A 12,998-nucleotide genomic window follows, 5' to 3' on the forward strand; every position below is an offset into this window, starting at 1 on the left:
AGGGTCACTGCTGCATGGGGCCCTAGAGGGCTGCACCACACTTGCCTTCCCAGGGTGGTCCCTGCGAAGGCCGCGTTGGAATGGGCGGTAACGGGCCTCCATAGGGCAGCAGGCGGCCCGGGAGCCGGCGGTGGGAAAGGTGAACCTTGATCTATCTCTAGGGCCTAGGATGCCTACAGCTCTTCCCGCCCCACCTCCGAGGACCTGTGCCTCGTCCCGCTGTGGGCCGCACGGTGGCCACATGCAGCAGTTTTTTTGGCCTCTGTGGGCCATTGTTGTTCGGGAGCCTATTTAGACCAGGGGTCCTGGTCCCCCCGCCCAGTTGGAGTGTGGTGAATGGACCGGGGTGTGAAGGGGTCGCCTGCTGGCTGCAGGGTGCTCAGGAGCAGCAGTGTGGCTGTAGGCACGACGCAGGGAGCTCTGGACCTGCGGCCTCCCGCCTAGCTGACATGAGGAGCTGAAATGCCAGGGCCTGGGAGGGGTCCCAGTCTCTGTTGCTGCTAAAGGAGCATCCGTCTTTGTCCCAGGAGGGGTCCCGCATGGTGGTGGCCAGAGTTTAGGCTCAGCTGTGACCACCAGCTGGGGATCCAGCAAGAAATGTGTCTCTCCCACATTTTCTTCTTGTTGGTTATTTGAACTAAAGTTCTTATGAGGCCAGATATATGTCTCATGCTTCGAACAGCTTATAGTGGGTCACACACCTTCCCTCCTCCCCAGGCATGCCCCAGTAGCCAGCATCATGATTCTCTGTGGGGATAGACACATCCTCTGTTCACACCAGCGAGGCCAGTGTTACACAGAGTGCACACGTCTGTGACATGTGAAGTGTGATTTTGCACACTGGGTCATTTTTGTTTGTTTAATATTTGTGTCTATTACCTGTGTGTTGTAGTATGTGTGATATGGTACGTGGGTGACGTATGAACATGTGCGCACAGATGTGTTCACTCTGTGTGCATGTGTGGAGGTCGGGGGAGACATCCGGTGTCCCCCATGTCATTCACCTACGTGTTTCCTTGCAATGGAGTCTCCCTGGTTCCCGATGGCTGTTTCTCTGAACCCCATACATCCTCTAGTCTCTACTGCACATAGTACTGGGGTTACAGCCCTGTGTCTCAACGCTCAGATGCTTAGGTGCATTCTGGGAAGTTCACGCAGGTGGTCTCAGGCTCCCCCGGGCCTCCTGCTTGTGCAGGAAGGGCTTTTTCCCACTGAGCCATCCCTCAAGCCCTGTTTTAGATTTTTGAGATCGGGTCTCTTTGAGTATTCCAGGCTGACCTCAAACTTGCATGTGGGATCCACCCCCCCCCCCACCATGCCACCGCCGCCTTCCGGATGCTGGGACAACGGGCATGTGCCTCCGAGCCCAGCGTCCATACTGGCTGTTTAAGTCCAGCAGCTCCCCTCTGCTGTGCCTCCCACCTGCACATGTGGCTTGTACTGTTTCCACTCCCATACCCCAGTTGGGGAGAGGAAGACCGAGCGCGTCAGTCCCCTGCCTTGGGCACGCAGACTGCTCTCCACATCTTGCAGGATGAGCGGCCTCGCCACCGCACCCTGGGCCCTCTGTCTGGATGCCTGCCACAGAGGGCACACATGCTGCAGGGGACCAGCAAGGAAGGAGCCGGAGGCGAAATGCTCCCCTCTGTCCATTCATGGTTCTCTCGTGCTGCTGCACCTGTTTCCTGCAGCGTTCCGAGGGCGGCCTGCGCTGCGGTCTGCAGCTGGCCGGGCCTGCCTTGTGCGACTCAGAGGGCTGAAAAGTGGGGGAGGCTAGCGTGTGTGTATGGGGGGGCACTTTCTGAGCACCCCAGTGCCTGTGCGCAAGAGAGCCAAGGCCTGAGCTTGTCTGGGGCAGGAGAAGGGTGAAGATTTCCTGGAGGAAGAAATCTCGAGCTGAGTAGATGGTTTACAAGGCAGAGAGAAGCTTGGAAAGGGAGAGAGAACATTTATGAGCAGCGGGTGCTTGGCATGGGCAAAGGCCCTAGGGCAGGGGCCAGTTCGTCCTGGAGGTAGCAGGACTGTACATCAGCGTAGCGGGAAGGGGGCTGACAGGGCTGTCTGCCGGCTGCGGAGACTACAGAGGAGTGTCTCCGTGGCAGGGCGTGGAGCACGTGGTTGACCGCTTCTCCCCGTGTCAGAAGGAACTCCACAGTTTCCACTGCTCCGGTAACCCCCTTGGCTGTAGCTTTGGAAGGGTTGCTGGTTGCCTCTTGGGGTGATGGGTCACCCAGGAGCCAGGTCCCTTGAGACTCAGCCCTGTTCTTACCTTGCAGATGAGATGGCTCAAACTCCCCCAGCACGCTCTGAGCACCTGGTCTCAGGGATCCGAACTCCCCCCGTGAGGAGGAACAGCAAACTGGCCACCTTGGGCAGGATCTTCAAACCCTGGAAGTGGAGGAAAAAGAAAAATGAGAAACTGAAGCAGACCACATCAGGTAGGCGGCCGGGGAGAGGCGGGCGGCATGGACCGCGCTGGGCGCCGGGCTGCCACCCCGCCCCACGCTCAGCCTCCCTCTGCGCCCCTCGCCTCATTGACTACAGTGGTCAACATGGGGTCCAGTCCAGAGACCCAACGGTGCACAGCTGTCACTAGGGGCCTGGCTAACAATAGGCTCTGACTGGGCCGTGACATTCCTGCAGGTGGACCACACTCAGCAGCAGCGCCCCAGCCCACGGGTTTCAGTCCTTGCTCCCCCCTCATGGGCAAGGCAGAGGCTCAGGGTCACTGCAGAGGCCCAGCTCAGAGCCTGACTGTCACTGATCCTAGGAGCCATGAGACCCTCAGTGTGGCCTGCATGCCTTCAAGCTGTGGTTGCTGTGGGAGCCAGAAAGCCTGTCCCCAGCTCCTAAGCTCTGTCTAGGGTTACCTTAACCACCAACTCCCACTCAATGATCGAGAAGGCTCCCCATTCTCTTAAGCTGTATAGTGACACACAGCCAGTTCTGGCCAGTGGGAGGTGGGTTTGCATCCACTTGTCCTGCTGTCTCTGCCTCCTTGGAATACTCATTTGGAACTATGACCATGCAGATGGCGCCTGGGCAGGATGGGTGTGGGGGGGATGATGGGACAGCTGTCACCTGGTCATGCTCACCTCAGGAATGAGAAAGTCAGAAAGGGAGAGGCCATTTGCCTGGAGGCCGGGTAGCAGTGGGTGGGGCTGTGCTCATAGCCATGGGCTCTGTGGAAGGCCTGAGGAGCCATCCCCAGGGAGCAGAGCAGCTGGGCTCCAGAGGCCTTCCTCTGAGCCATTTTCCTATCAGCCGTGGCTGGAAGCAATTAGTGAGGTCACTATGCATGTGGAATTAGCCCTGGGCCTTGGGGACAGGCCTGGCAAGTGTCTGTCTCAGGCTATTGCCTTAGAGGTCCCCGGGGGCCCTACTTTCCTCCCTAGCTCTGAAGAGGCACCCCACAGGGCTCCGAGGATGGCTGAGACTGAGACCAAGTGTGCACGGTACCTGGCCCACCTGTGGGTGGGACAACAGCGGTCCTGCATTAGACTTTTGCACACAGATTACCAAATTACCTGTTTTTTCACCACTTGAGATGTTTACTGACAAATTCTTGTATGGATGTGCCAGTGGCAAAATACACTGGAGGCCAGACTTCACCCCAAGGACCCACCATAGGGGAGGAGAGGCCCACAGGTCCAAGTGCTGGTTCAGGTGATCTCTGCCATCCTTGAGTGGGTCTCTGATGGGCTGAGGGCCCAGGGCCTCTGCTGAGGGGTAGGAAGTTTGAGTCTCCTGCTCCGGACCCCATTGCTCTGTAGAGCTATGCTGGCCGAGGACATTGGGTACTCTGGGGCCCCTGGAAAGGTGTGAAGGGTCTCTAAGTGATACTTGCAGCAGCCTCACCTTTGGGACCCCCATTCAAGCACTGGACACCCAGGAGAAGCCCTGCATTCTGGGTGGGGGTCACTCTTTCAGCACGTCAAAGCCTGAGTTCATCATGAGAGGAAGTGGGGACCAAGGGGTTAAAGAGGGCGCAGGGCAGCTGGTGGTCTGGCAATCTGGTGGTCTGGCAAGGCAAGGACTGTGTGCTTCTGCTGGGGACTCTCAGAGGCTACAGCATCGTCAGCCCCTCTGCTTCTCTCTCCCTCCTCCTCCGCCTCTCCTTCTTTCACCTTCCTCCTTCCCCTTTACCTCTCTTCGCCTCGTTCTCTTTTCCCATTCTCCTGTTTCCTCTCTTCTCATGGCCTCGTTCCTGCAGTCTGAGTGCCCCTGGTCATCCTTCATGAAGCCCCATTGAACTCTCATCCCAGGTGACCCCTCAAGGCACACTGGTTCTGTTACTTCTCTCTCCCAGCATAGGCCGGGTCACCTGTCCCTGCCAAATCTGCTGGCTGTGGGCAGAGGCTGAGCCTGTCCTACTTGGAGTCTTGTCTGTGACCCAGTGTCCAGTACACAGTAGGTGCTCAATAAGTGAGCAGTTAGTTTTAATGGGTGGAATGCCTTGTGACCACTGTACTACCCCCTAGATCCCATGCTCCGTGAGGGTGGGGCTGGCTTGGTAAGTCTCCCCGGGGCTCCAGCCCCAGCTGCCGCCAGGAGTCTCTGCCTTGTCATTACCTGTTGGTCCTCAGGCTAAGCTCTCATAAGTGGGTTGGCTCTGTTTGCATTTGGGCATCTGTCAGAGTGCTTCACACAGACAGTGAGTGGCTTCAGGGCCAGCTTACCAGCAGGCTCTTATGAAAACAATTGTGTCATTTTGTTTCTGGAAACTGGAGTCCACCTGTAGGCAAACGGAAAGAAAGAGGGAACAGTGAAGCAGTGGAGACCCTGCCCCACGGGTCTGGTGTCGGGGGAGGCAGGGAAGAAGCTGGGGGGCTGCCGTTGTCAGAACAGCTTTGGCCCTGGGATGGGAGGTGGCGGACATTATCCCAGAGGATGCATGGGTAAATGTAAGCTACAGGACACGTCAGTGTGGTGAGTTCTGAGTTCTGTCAGTTGTGATTTAGAAGGTGCTCCTGGAGAGAGACACCCAGAAAACAATGTGAATGGAAAGATAAGGGTGGCCAGAAAGGAGTCAGCAAATGCTAATGGGAGCCACAGAAGGGTGACCTGGCCACCAGAGTCAAAAGGAGGATGCTGAATTGGGTGTGGTGGCGCACACCTTTGATCCCAGCACCCAGGAGGCAGAGGTAGGAGGATTGCTGAGAGTTCGAGGCCATCCTGAGACTACATAGCGAATTCCAGGTCAGTCTGGGCTAGAGTGAGACCCTACCTCAAAAAACAAAACAAAACAAAACAAGAGGATGATACTGTCCTCTTTGAACGTGGGAGTGGTCCGTAAAGAGTAGGGGGGCATGGAAGGTGCTTAGAGGAGGTTCCTGAAAGCACTGGCTTGATGGAGGTAAACTGCAGAAATTGTCCTTTAAAGCTCCCCAAGTGCTGGGGAATAACTCAGTCAGCCACATGCTTGGTGCATAAGCCTGAGGAGCTGAGTTCAGATCCCAGCATCCATACAGACAGGAGTGGCGGCGCCCCTGTGACTCCAGTGCAGGGGAGGCGCAGACAGAGGCCGCTCGCGGCTGGCTGGCTCGCTAATCTAGCCAAATCGGTGAGCTCCAGGTTCAATGAGAGACTGTTTAAGAAAACAACGTGGGGATTCCCTCCAAGGCCCAGGCAAGGAAGAGTGGGAGGAAAGACTGTAAGAGTCAGAGAGTGGGGAGGGCCGCTTTGAAGTGCCGCCTAATGGACGTGGAGTAGCCAGTGCCTGCGTGAGGTCATAGCAACTCTTACTGCCTGTATAAAGCCTGCACGATGTCGGGCCTGTCAACATTTTGTCATGGATGGTGGAGCAGGGAGAAAAGACATCAAATAGAAGAGGGACTGGTTAGAAAAAAGAAGGGACTAGTGGAAGGATGATGATATACAGGTGATAAAAGAGAAGGTGAGTGGGGATTATGATCAAAACACATGATGTAAACATGTATAAAACTGTCAATAGAAAAGTGAAAACAACTAAAGAAGAGAGTGAGATGAAGGAAAACATTGCCCTCTATCTAGCCTTAACATGCATGCACACACATGTGCAAGTGTGCACACACACATATGAACACACATGTTTGCACATCACTCATGCAAAAAGAAAAACCAAAGAAACAAAAAAGGCCTCCTCTGAACCTGCTTCCCTGCGGCGGGGGTTTGCGAACATTGCTTAGGTCATTGTGAGCTCCCGTCATCCTGCCAGTGGACCCGGCTCGACGCTCCTGGTGCCCAGTGCCTTCCTGCTTGCTCCTGAGCACCCAAGAGGGCCCTTCTGGGGTTGACAGGGCTGTGCACACCTGAGAGGGCCCTGTCGGGTTGGGGGGCCCATGCACACCTGAGAAGGAACTGCTCGGCCCAGCAAGGCCGTGAACATCTGAGAGAGCCCTGTTGTGGTTGGTGAGTTTGAGCCTCATGTGGACTGCTGTGTTGCAGCACTGGAAAAGAAGATGGCCGGCAGGCAAGGGCGCGAGGAGCTCATCAAGCAGGGGCTGCTGGAGATGATGGAGCAGGGTAAGTGGGGCTCTGGGGCATGGGTCCCCGGGCGGGGTAAGCGGGACTCCAGGGCATGGGGACCCCGGGTGGAGTAAGTGGGGCTCCTGGGGCGTGGGGACCTCGGTTTCGTTCCCCCAGCCTGATACCTCACAGACTTCAGGATACCTGTCAGTGGCTGGGCTTAAGGAGGGGCGCTCTGAGGCCAGATGGGAAGCTGGTCTCCAGTGCAGCTCTAAGGTTGGAGAAGCACTGGAGTCAGGAGCCCAGATGGTGTTTGCTACCTGCTCCCTGGCCACTTCCAGTGACAGCTCCACCTGCCAGGGAGATAGACAGCGCGTCATTTAGGTGGCCACCTCTACAGTGACAGCAACAGTGTGAGGTCCAAAGTTCCCTCCACGGTCACGGATTGGGACCAGTGGTGTTCACATCCCCGCCAAGGGCGCACGGTCAGCACTGGTGCCTGCAGGACTGTGCACGGTGTTCCGCACACCTTGCCTCTGGCGTATCAATAGCACCTGCAGCCCGCAGACAAAATGTGGGCTGGGGTCTTTGGTGGGTGTGCAGCATGCGAGCGGAAGTGTGGTCCAAACCGGGCTTCAGCGTATGGTCTAGCAGGGCTAGTCCAGGCTCTGTGTCCACGGCACCTCTGTGCACAGCCACTGTCACCAGCAGCACCACTGGGCCGGCTTCCTCCAGGCTCAGGTCATCCTCTTTCTGTGGTGGGGTCCAGCCGAGGTTTACAGTCTTGGCTGGGGGCCAGGACTCACAGCTCTTCCTACTCTAAAGTCTCTCTGGGCTGGACCAAGTTTCTGTCTCTTGAATTAGGGTTCTGCAGAGCCTGTGTGCATACAGCAAATTCCTGTCTCCCTCTTTCAGCTTTAAGATAGGACTGGTGCCTGGAATTTGGCCCAAGTACTAGGAATTAGGAAGGCAATTCATGAGGTGAGTTCTGATGTGGGGGGGCCAAAGCTCGCAGCCCCATCTCGGGCCAGCAGCTCTCATCACCCCCGTTCCTGAGGTTCAGCATAGACTGCCTTGACTGCTATTTCCAGGGGAAACCTACATGGGTAATTGCTTAGCATCATCAAAGCGATGTTTCACAGAAAAGAAAGCTTGGCCCGCAGCCTGCGTTCGGATGTTTGAACGCTCCATTCTGACTCTCAGAGTTGGTGGAATGCCACTGCTGAGTAGAGAGCTGGGCTATTTTAATTGGGACCAAAAATGCCCAACTGGCGTGTTGATTATGTTACCAGCGGGGTTTATTTTAGATCTTGGGAAGGGGAAATAAAAACAAACCTAAGAAAATATTTGATAAGTAAAGATGGAGATTTGATTTCTGTGCAACACGAGGTTATAGTTTGACTTGTGGAAGAAGAAAAGGTCCGGAAGCCTTCACTGAGCCTCCTAAGCTTCACGTGTTCCTAAGAGGAGATGAAGTCAGAGCAGGGGCCCTGCCGCAGCGTGGGGCAGCATCCCGGCCAGCTGGGGAACATGTGTCTGGCAGGGGTAGAGCGACTCCTCGGCCTGCAAGCTCTCCACAGCCGTATTACACAGCAGCTGGCCTCTGGTATGACGGAGCTGATCAGCCTGTTCTGAAAAGTGTAGGATAGTAGACATTTTGGGCTTTGGGACTGTATTTGTCAGCTTTTCATCATATTAATGAAATACCCAAGGCAGGATAACTTTATAAAGAAAAGAGGTTGGGGCTGGAGAGATGGCTCAGTGGCGAAAGGCACTTGCTTGCAAAATCTAATGTCCCAGGTTCAATTCCCAATATCCAGGTAGAGCTAGATGCACAAAGTGGCCTATGTGTCTGGAGTTTATTTGTAGTGGCAGGAGGCTCTATCATGCCCAGCTCCTTCTGTCTCTCATTCTCTTTCTGTCTCTCTTTAGCTACTTGCAAATAGGTAAATAAGATAGTTTAAAAAGGAAAAGACGTCTTTTTAGTTCGTGTTTGGAGGTTCAGGGGCATGGCACCGGAGTCGGCCTTTGCTGGGGCTTGGAACTGAACTGCTGCTCCCAGGCTCATGTGTTTGAGCACTTGGCTCCCAGCAGGTGATGACATTTTGGAGGTTGTAGAAACTTAAGGAGGTGGGGTTCAGATGGAGGAAGTGGGTCCCCAGGGCAGGCCTTGAGGGTTAAAGCCCAGATCTGTTTCCAGTCCCAGTCTCTGTTTCCTGACCCGCAGACGCATCAGCAAGCAGCCTTGTGCTCCTGTTGCCGCAGCCACGAGCCACCGTGAACTGCACCACACCTGCCCCACCAAACTAAACCCGTCCTCCTATGTAATTGGTTTCACTGATGAGAAAAGCAAGTAATGCAGACTTCTTGCTGTCAGAGGCCCAAGGTGACTCAAGAGACCGGGACCGGGACTGTCCATGTCCCTGTTAGTGTGGGCTCGCTCCCTTGCGAAGCCCCTGTGGTGTTTATGGCAGTGACCTTGTGGAGTCCTACCCACCTCCCAGTTGTATGACCTGCACACCGTGCAGTTGGATCAAAGCTTTACCCTCTGAATACTATTAACCTGGAACCTCGCAGATTCAGCTCTGCTGGCGGGAGGGGGCGTAGCAGCGCAGGTCAGCCATTACCACCACGTGTTCCTGCTGTTCTAGGGAGAGACAGTCACGGACGACACATATGAGCAGGCATGGCGAGGTGCCAATAAGACTTTATTTATAGGTGTAGAAATTTGAATTTTAAATCTTTTTCTTTTTGTGAGTCATGAACTATTATGCTTCTTTTGATTTTATTCCCAACCATGTAAAGATGTGAAATCCATTCTTAGCTCTGAGCCGTATAGAACAGGCGGAAGGCTGGCCCAGGCCCAGGCCACGGTTTGCCGATGCCTCCCTTATATCTCTCTCATTCTTTCTCACTAAGTGGCTGTGGACCAGGAAGGAGAGGGAAGTAGTCTCCATCCTTGACAGTGAAGCATAGTCAGTCACTGAGCTGCAAAACTTTACTGACTGTCTCCTGTGTGCTAGAGTCTATTAGCTGCTGAGGACATAGGTGCACAAGGTATGTTGTTCCAGAACGTGGATCCTGTGGAGCCTTAGGGAGGACCCTCTAAATGATCTCAGCATCACAGCTGAGTGTGGGGAGATGAAGGAAAGGCACATGGGACTTGAAAGCCATGAGGCTCAGGCAGGTCTGAGTGGCTGCAGTTGAGGAGATGATGCAAGGGTACCAAAGGTGAGGGCAGCCCGGGTTGGTTCTCAGTGCCTCTCACAGTGCTGTCCATGGGAGCTGTGTACGTTCAGTGCTGAGGGTGGAACCCAGGGGCTCTCATCGGCAGGGCAAATGCTTTCCCACTGAGCTACTCCTGGGAGCTCTATAAGTCTCCTGCGATGGGCCAGAAGCTGAAGTTGGTGCTTGGACGGCACCAAACATCAGAACTTGATGAGCTTCCCCAGCCAACTCCAACCTACGGCAGACTAGTGTAGAAGTCTAAGTTGTGGGAATGGCTGACTTGGAGCCCCAGGGTGCAGGGAGTGTGGCTCAAAAACTGTGACCTGGAGAAGGTAAATGAGGTTAGAAGGACGTGAAGGGAGGAGAGGGATTAGGTGCAAGATGCCTTTTTCTTTTCCTGTGCTTGCCAGGGCTAGAGTGACAGAGGCCTATCCATTATCCAGGCACAGTGGGAGCCCAGGCCATCCCAGGCAGGGAATAGAAGGCCAGGGCCGCAGGGCTTGTTTCTGGGTGGAGAGGAACTGCATGTTCTTGGTGTTCTTTGCGGTCGGGTTCTCCACGGTGTGTGACTTCAGTGAACGTGCAGTCGCGATAAAACATGCAGAGCCAGGCCTCTAGCTGCTGCGGAAAGTGCTGTCCTTGCAACGGCCAAGTGCACCTAAGCCAGACCCGGCTGTCCCAGTTCGTCAGGTGACAGGAGCACAGGGTCCTCTTCTGCGTTGACAGCCGCCGCTTCCGGGGTCAGGGAGCTCGGGTCCGCAAGGGGTGGAAGCGAGGGCTGGCTCTGGACGGGAGCGCGGTGCCGTCTCTTGTCCTGTCAGTGTGAGCATTTCCTGGACAGCATCTCTGGCCGTGGATTAAGGATTCAGTCTCAGACAGGCAGGACCAATCTGCAGCCACGGGCTCCCCCCGGTGGCAGGCCGCCTTCACTGAGCCGTTGTACTCCGGCCTAGACTCCTCTCAAGAGCAGCTCAGGTGGCTGGAGGGAGACAGAGATGGGGCCTGGCACAGACCCTTCCAGGCCTTCCAGCAATCCTTAGTGGACCAAGAACCCCCATGGTGGCTACCTTGGTCAGGATCAAACCTGCGCCTTACACCCACACACAAAGATGAGCACACGTACACACCTGGCCTCACGCCGACACGCGCAGATGTGCACACGTACACCCACATCCTGGACTATACTTCCGGATCAGGTGGGCGGTGGGGCAGGCCAGCTGGCCGATGGGCAGGGCCGGCAGAGGCGATCCCGGCAGTGTCCTGGGTGACGAGGCCTGGCTCTCCTCCACCCCCAGCGGTGTTGGTTTATACTGTTAGCAGGCGAGGAGCCTTGGAGTCTTCCCCCCTCCCACTCCTGCCATTCCGGACATCTGCTGGGCTGCAGGAGGGACCCCAGCACTGCGGGACAGCTGTGCTGTGCTGGAAGGAGGGTCACTCTTTCCCCTTACTCTGTCCCCTCTGTCCAGCCTCCTCTGAAACGTCTGGACCCAAGGCTAGCAGCCCAGCGTCCAGTGTGCAGTTCTGTCCAGCCCCAGCCACCTCTGTCAGTAAGGACAGGATCTTGCACATTTCTGGTGCACAAACTGTTCATGTCCCCATGTGACTTTCTGCTGTCTTCCTTCATCTGTCAACTAGGTGGTTTCTTAAATAATTTAAATCTCATTGGATATTTACAGAGACTTGTTGCATCGGTACTATATTCAGTGACCTCTCACTCACAGGTTCCCGGGAGAGTCAATGACAGGCTGTCTGGTTTCTGTGAGTACACATGTGTCCCCACTGGGTACTGGGTCTGCCCTTGTGACACAGACTTCTAGCTCTGCATGCCCATCTGCAGCCCTGGGAGAAGGGCAGAGTAGGAGAGCCAGCCTGAAGCGAGACCAGCTGGCCATACAGTGTAAGGCAGGACACCCCCCACCCCACTGCCAACCCCCGTTTCTTAGCAACAGCCCTACCCCCAGAGCTATTTTGGGAATTATAGCTTCTCCTGGAGCATGATTCCGGGTGGGAGCTCGGAGCACTGCCTGGAACAGGCCTGGAGGTCTGCTGCCTGCAGGCGTAGGTGGAGGCGTTCCAGCCCTGCAGGTGCCCACACAGCATGCTGGGGCTGCAGGCCTCTGGGCCTTGGCTGCAGGTTCTGGCCATTGCCACAGTGATGGTGTGGTGAGAGTCATGATGCCGGTGGTGGTGGAGATGTGTTTATTATAACAGCAAACGTAGACCCTGTCTAAGGCTCAGCATGCCTGAAGCCCTAAGCGTGGAGCTGCTCAGAGACATAAGTGCCCTCCTGTCACCTCTTCCTGGTGGTGCTGGCCTAAACACACTTGCTGCGCTGTGACCTCTTATACTGTGGTTCACTGAGCAGACACACACACACACACACACACACACACACACGTGCAGTGAAAGCACATGTGTGTACCCCAGACAGTGTGTATACCTGTATGGAAACCAGGTTGACTTGATTTGTGACTGTCCAATTCCCTTGAGAGCCTTGTGACTCTGCAGGTCACTGAACACAGCTCAGGCAATACCTCTAGGGTTATGGCTTGTTTTATACTACTTGGGGGCAGTTGTCAGGGACGAATGTCACAAAGTTGTGTCAGTCACGAGAAAACCAGTCACAGAGGGCCAAGAAACCAGGTTTGAGCTTTGTGGCATCCATTTCTGACCCTCAAGAAGGCCTTGGCTGGGTCTGTTTTGTGCCCGGGGATGAGGTGACGGTAAGAGCTGGGAGTCCAGCGTACTCTGGGACTTGTGTACCTCTGGCCTCTGACAGAGCTTCTGTGAAATCCAACCTAAGGGATGAGCAAGCAGGGTGGGTCAAACGTGAGTGGCCATCTGGAATATTTGTCATTGGCTCCATATTGGGCAGAGGTCACTGGGCTTGCCTACCTCTCTGGGAGGGAGACATGGCTCCGGGCAGAGCTCGTCCTGGGCGCAGGTGACCCGACCTGGCTGCCTGACCCTTGTGCTCTTCCCCGTGAAGACAGCGGTATGCCAAGGGAAGGTGCTGAGTCACAGTGACCACCGCAGGGAGATTCTCTGCGGGCAGGAAGGAAACCGACCTCTGGCGTCCTAGATCTGGAGATGACCCTATGGAACAAGAAAACAGTACTGAAAAGTGTCCCAAGGCTGCCGTCGACAGAGCTTGGTGGACTTTTCCTCCCGTTGTGTCAGAAACTACCACCACCCATGAGGAGAGCAGGCATATTTGGAGAGTGCATGCTAGCATGTTCCACTAACACACTTACTTCTCTCCAGATTGCCATGAACCCAGCAGAAGCATTGTCCCTAGTTCATAGATGCATAAACCGAGGCCC

At 55.4% G+C, this 12,998-nt stretch overlaps 1 protein-coding gene across 1 annotated transcript in view; it reads left to right on the plus strand.

The window, feature by feature from the left end:
• Nucleotides 1-12,998, plus strand: part of Phactr3 (phosphatase and actin regulator 3) — a 182,816-nt gene that overhangs the window by 103,983 nt on the left and 65,835 nt on the right. The window contains exons 2-3 of the mRNA XM_004669481.2: nucleotides 2,277-2,438; nucleotides 6,427-6,504. Of these exons, the coding sequence (XP_004669538.1) occupies nucleotides 2,277-2,438; nucleotides 6,427-6,504 (240 nt within the window). The remainder of the gene's footprint in view (nucleotides 1-2,276; nucleotides 2,439-6,426; nucleotides 6,505-12,998) is intronic.

This window comes from Jaculus jaculus, chromosome 8 (genome assembly GCF_020740685.1).
Source record: "Jaculus jaculus isolate mJacJac1 chromosome 8, mJacJac1.mat.Y.cur, whole genome shotgun sequence".
NCBI lineage: Eukaryota > Metazoa > Chordata > Mammalia > Rodentia > Dipodidae > Jaculus > Jaculus jaculus.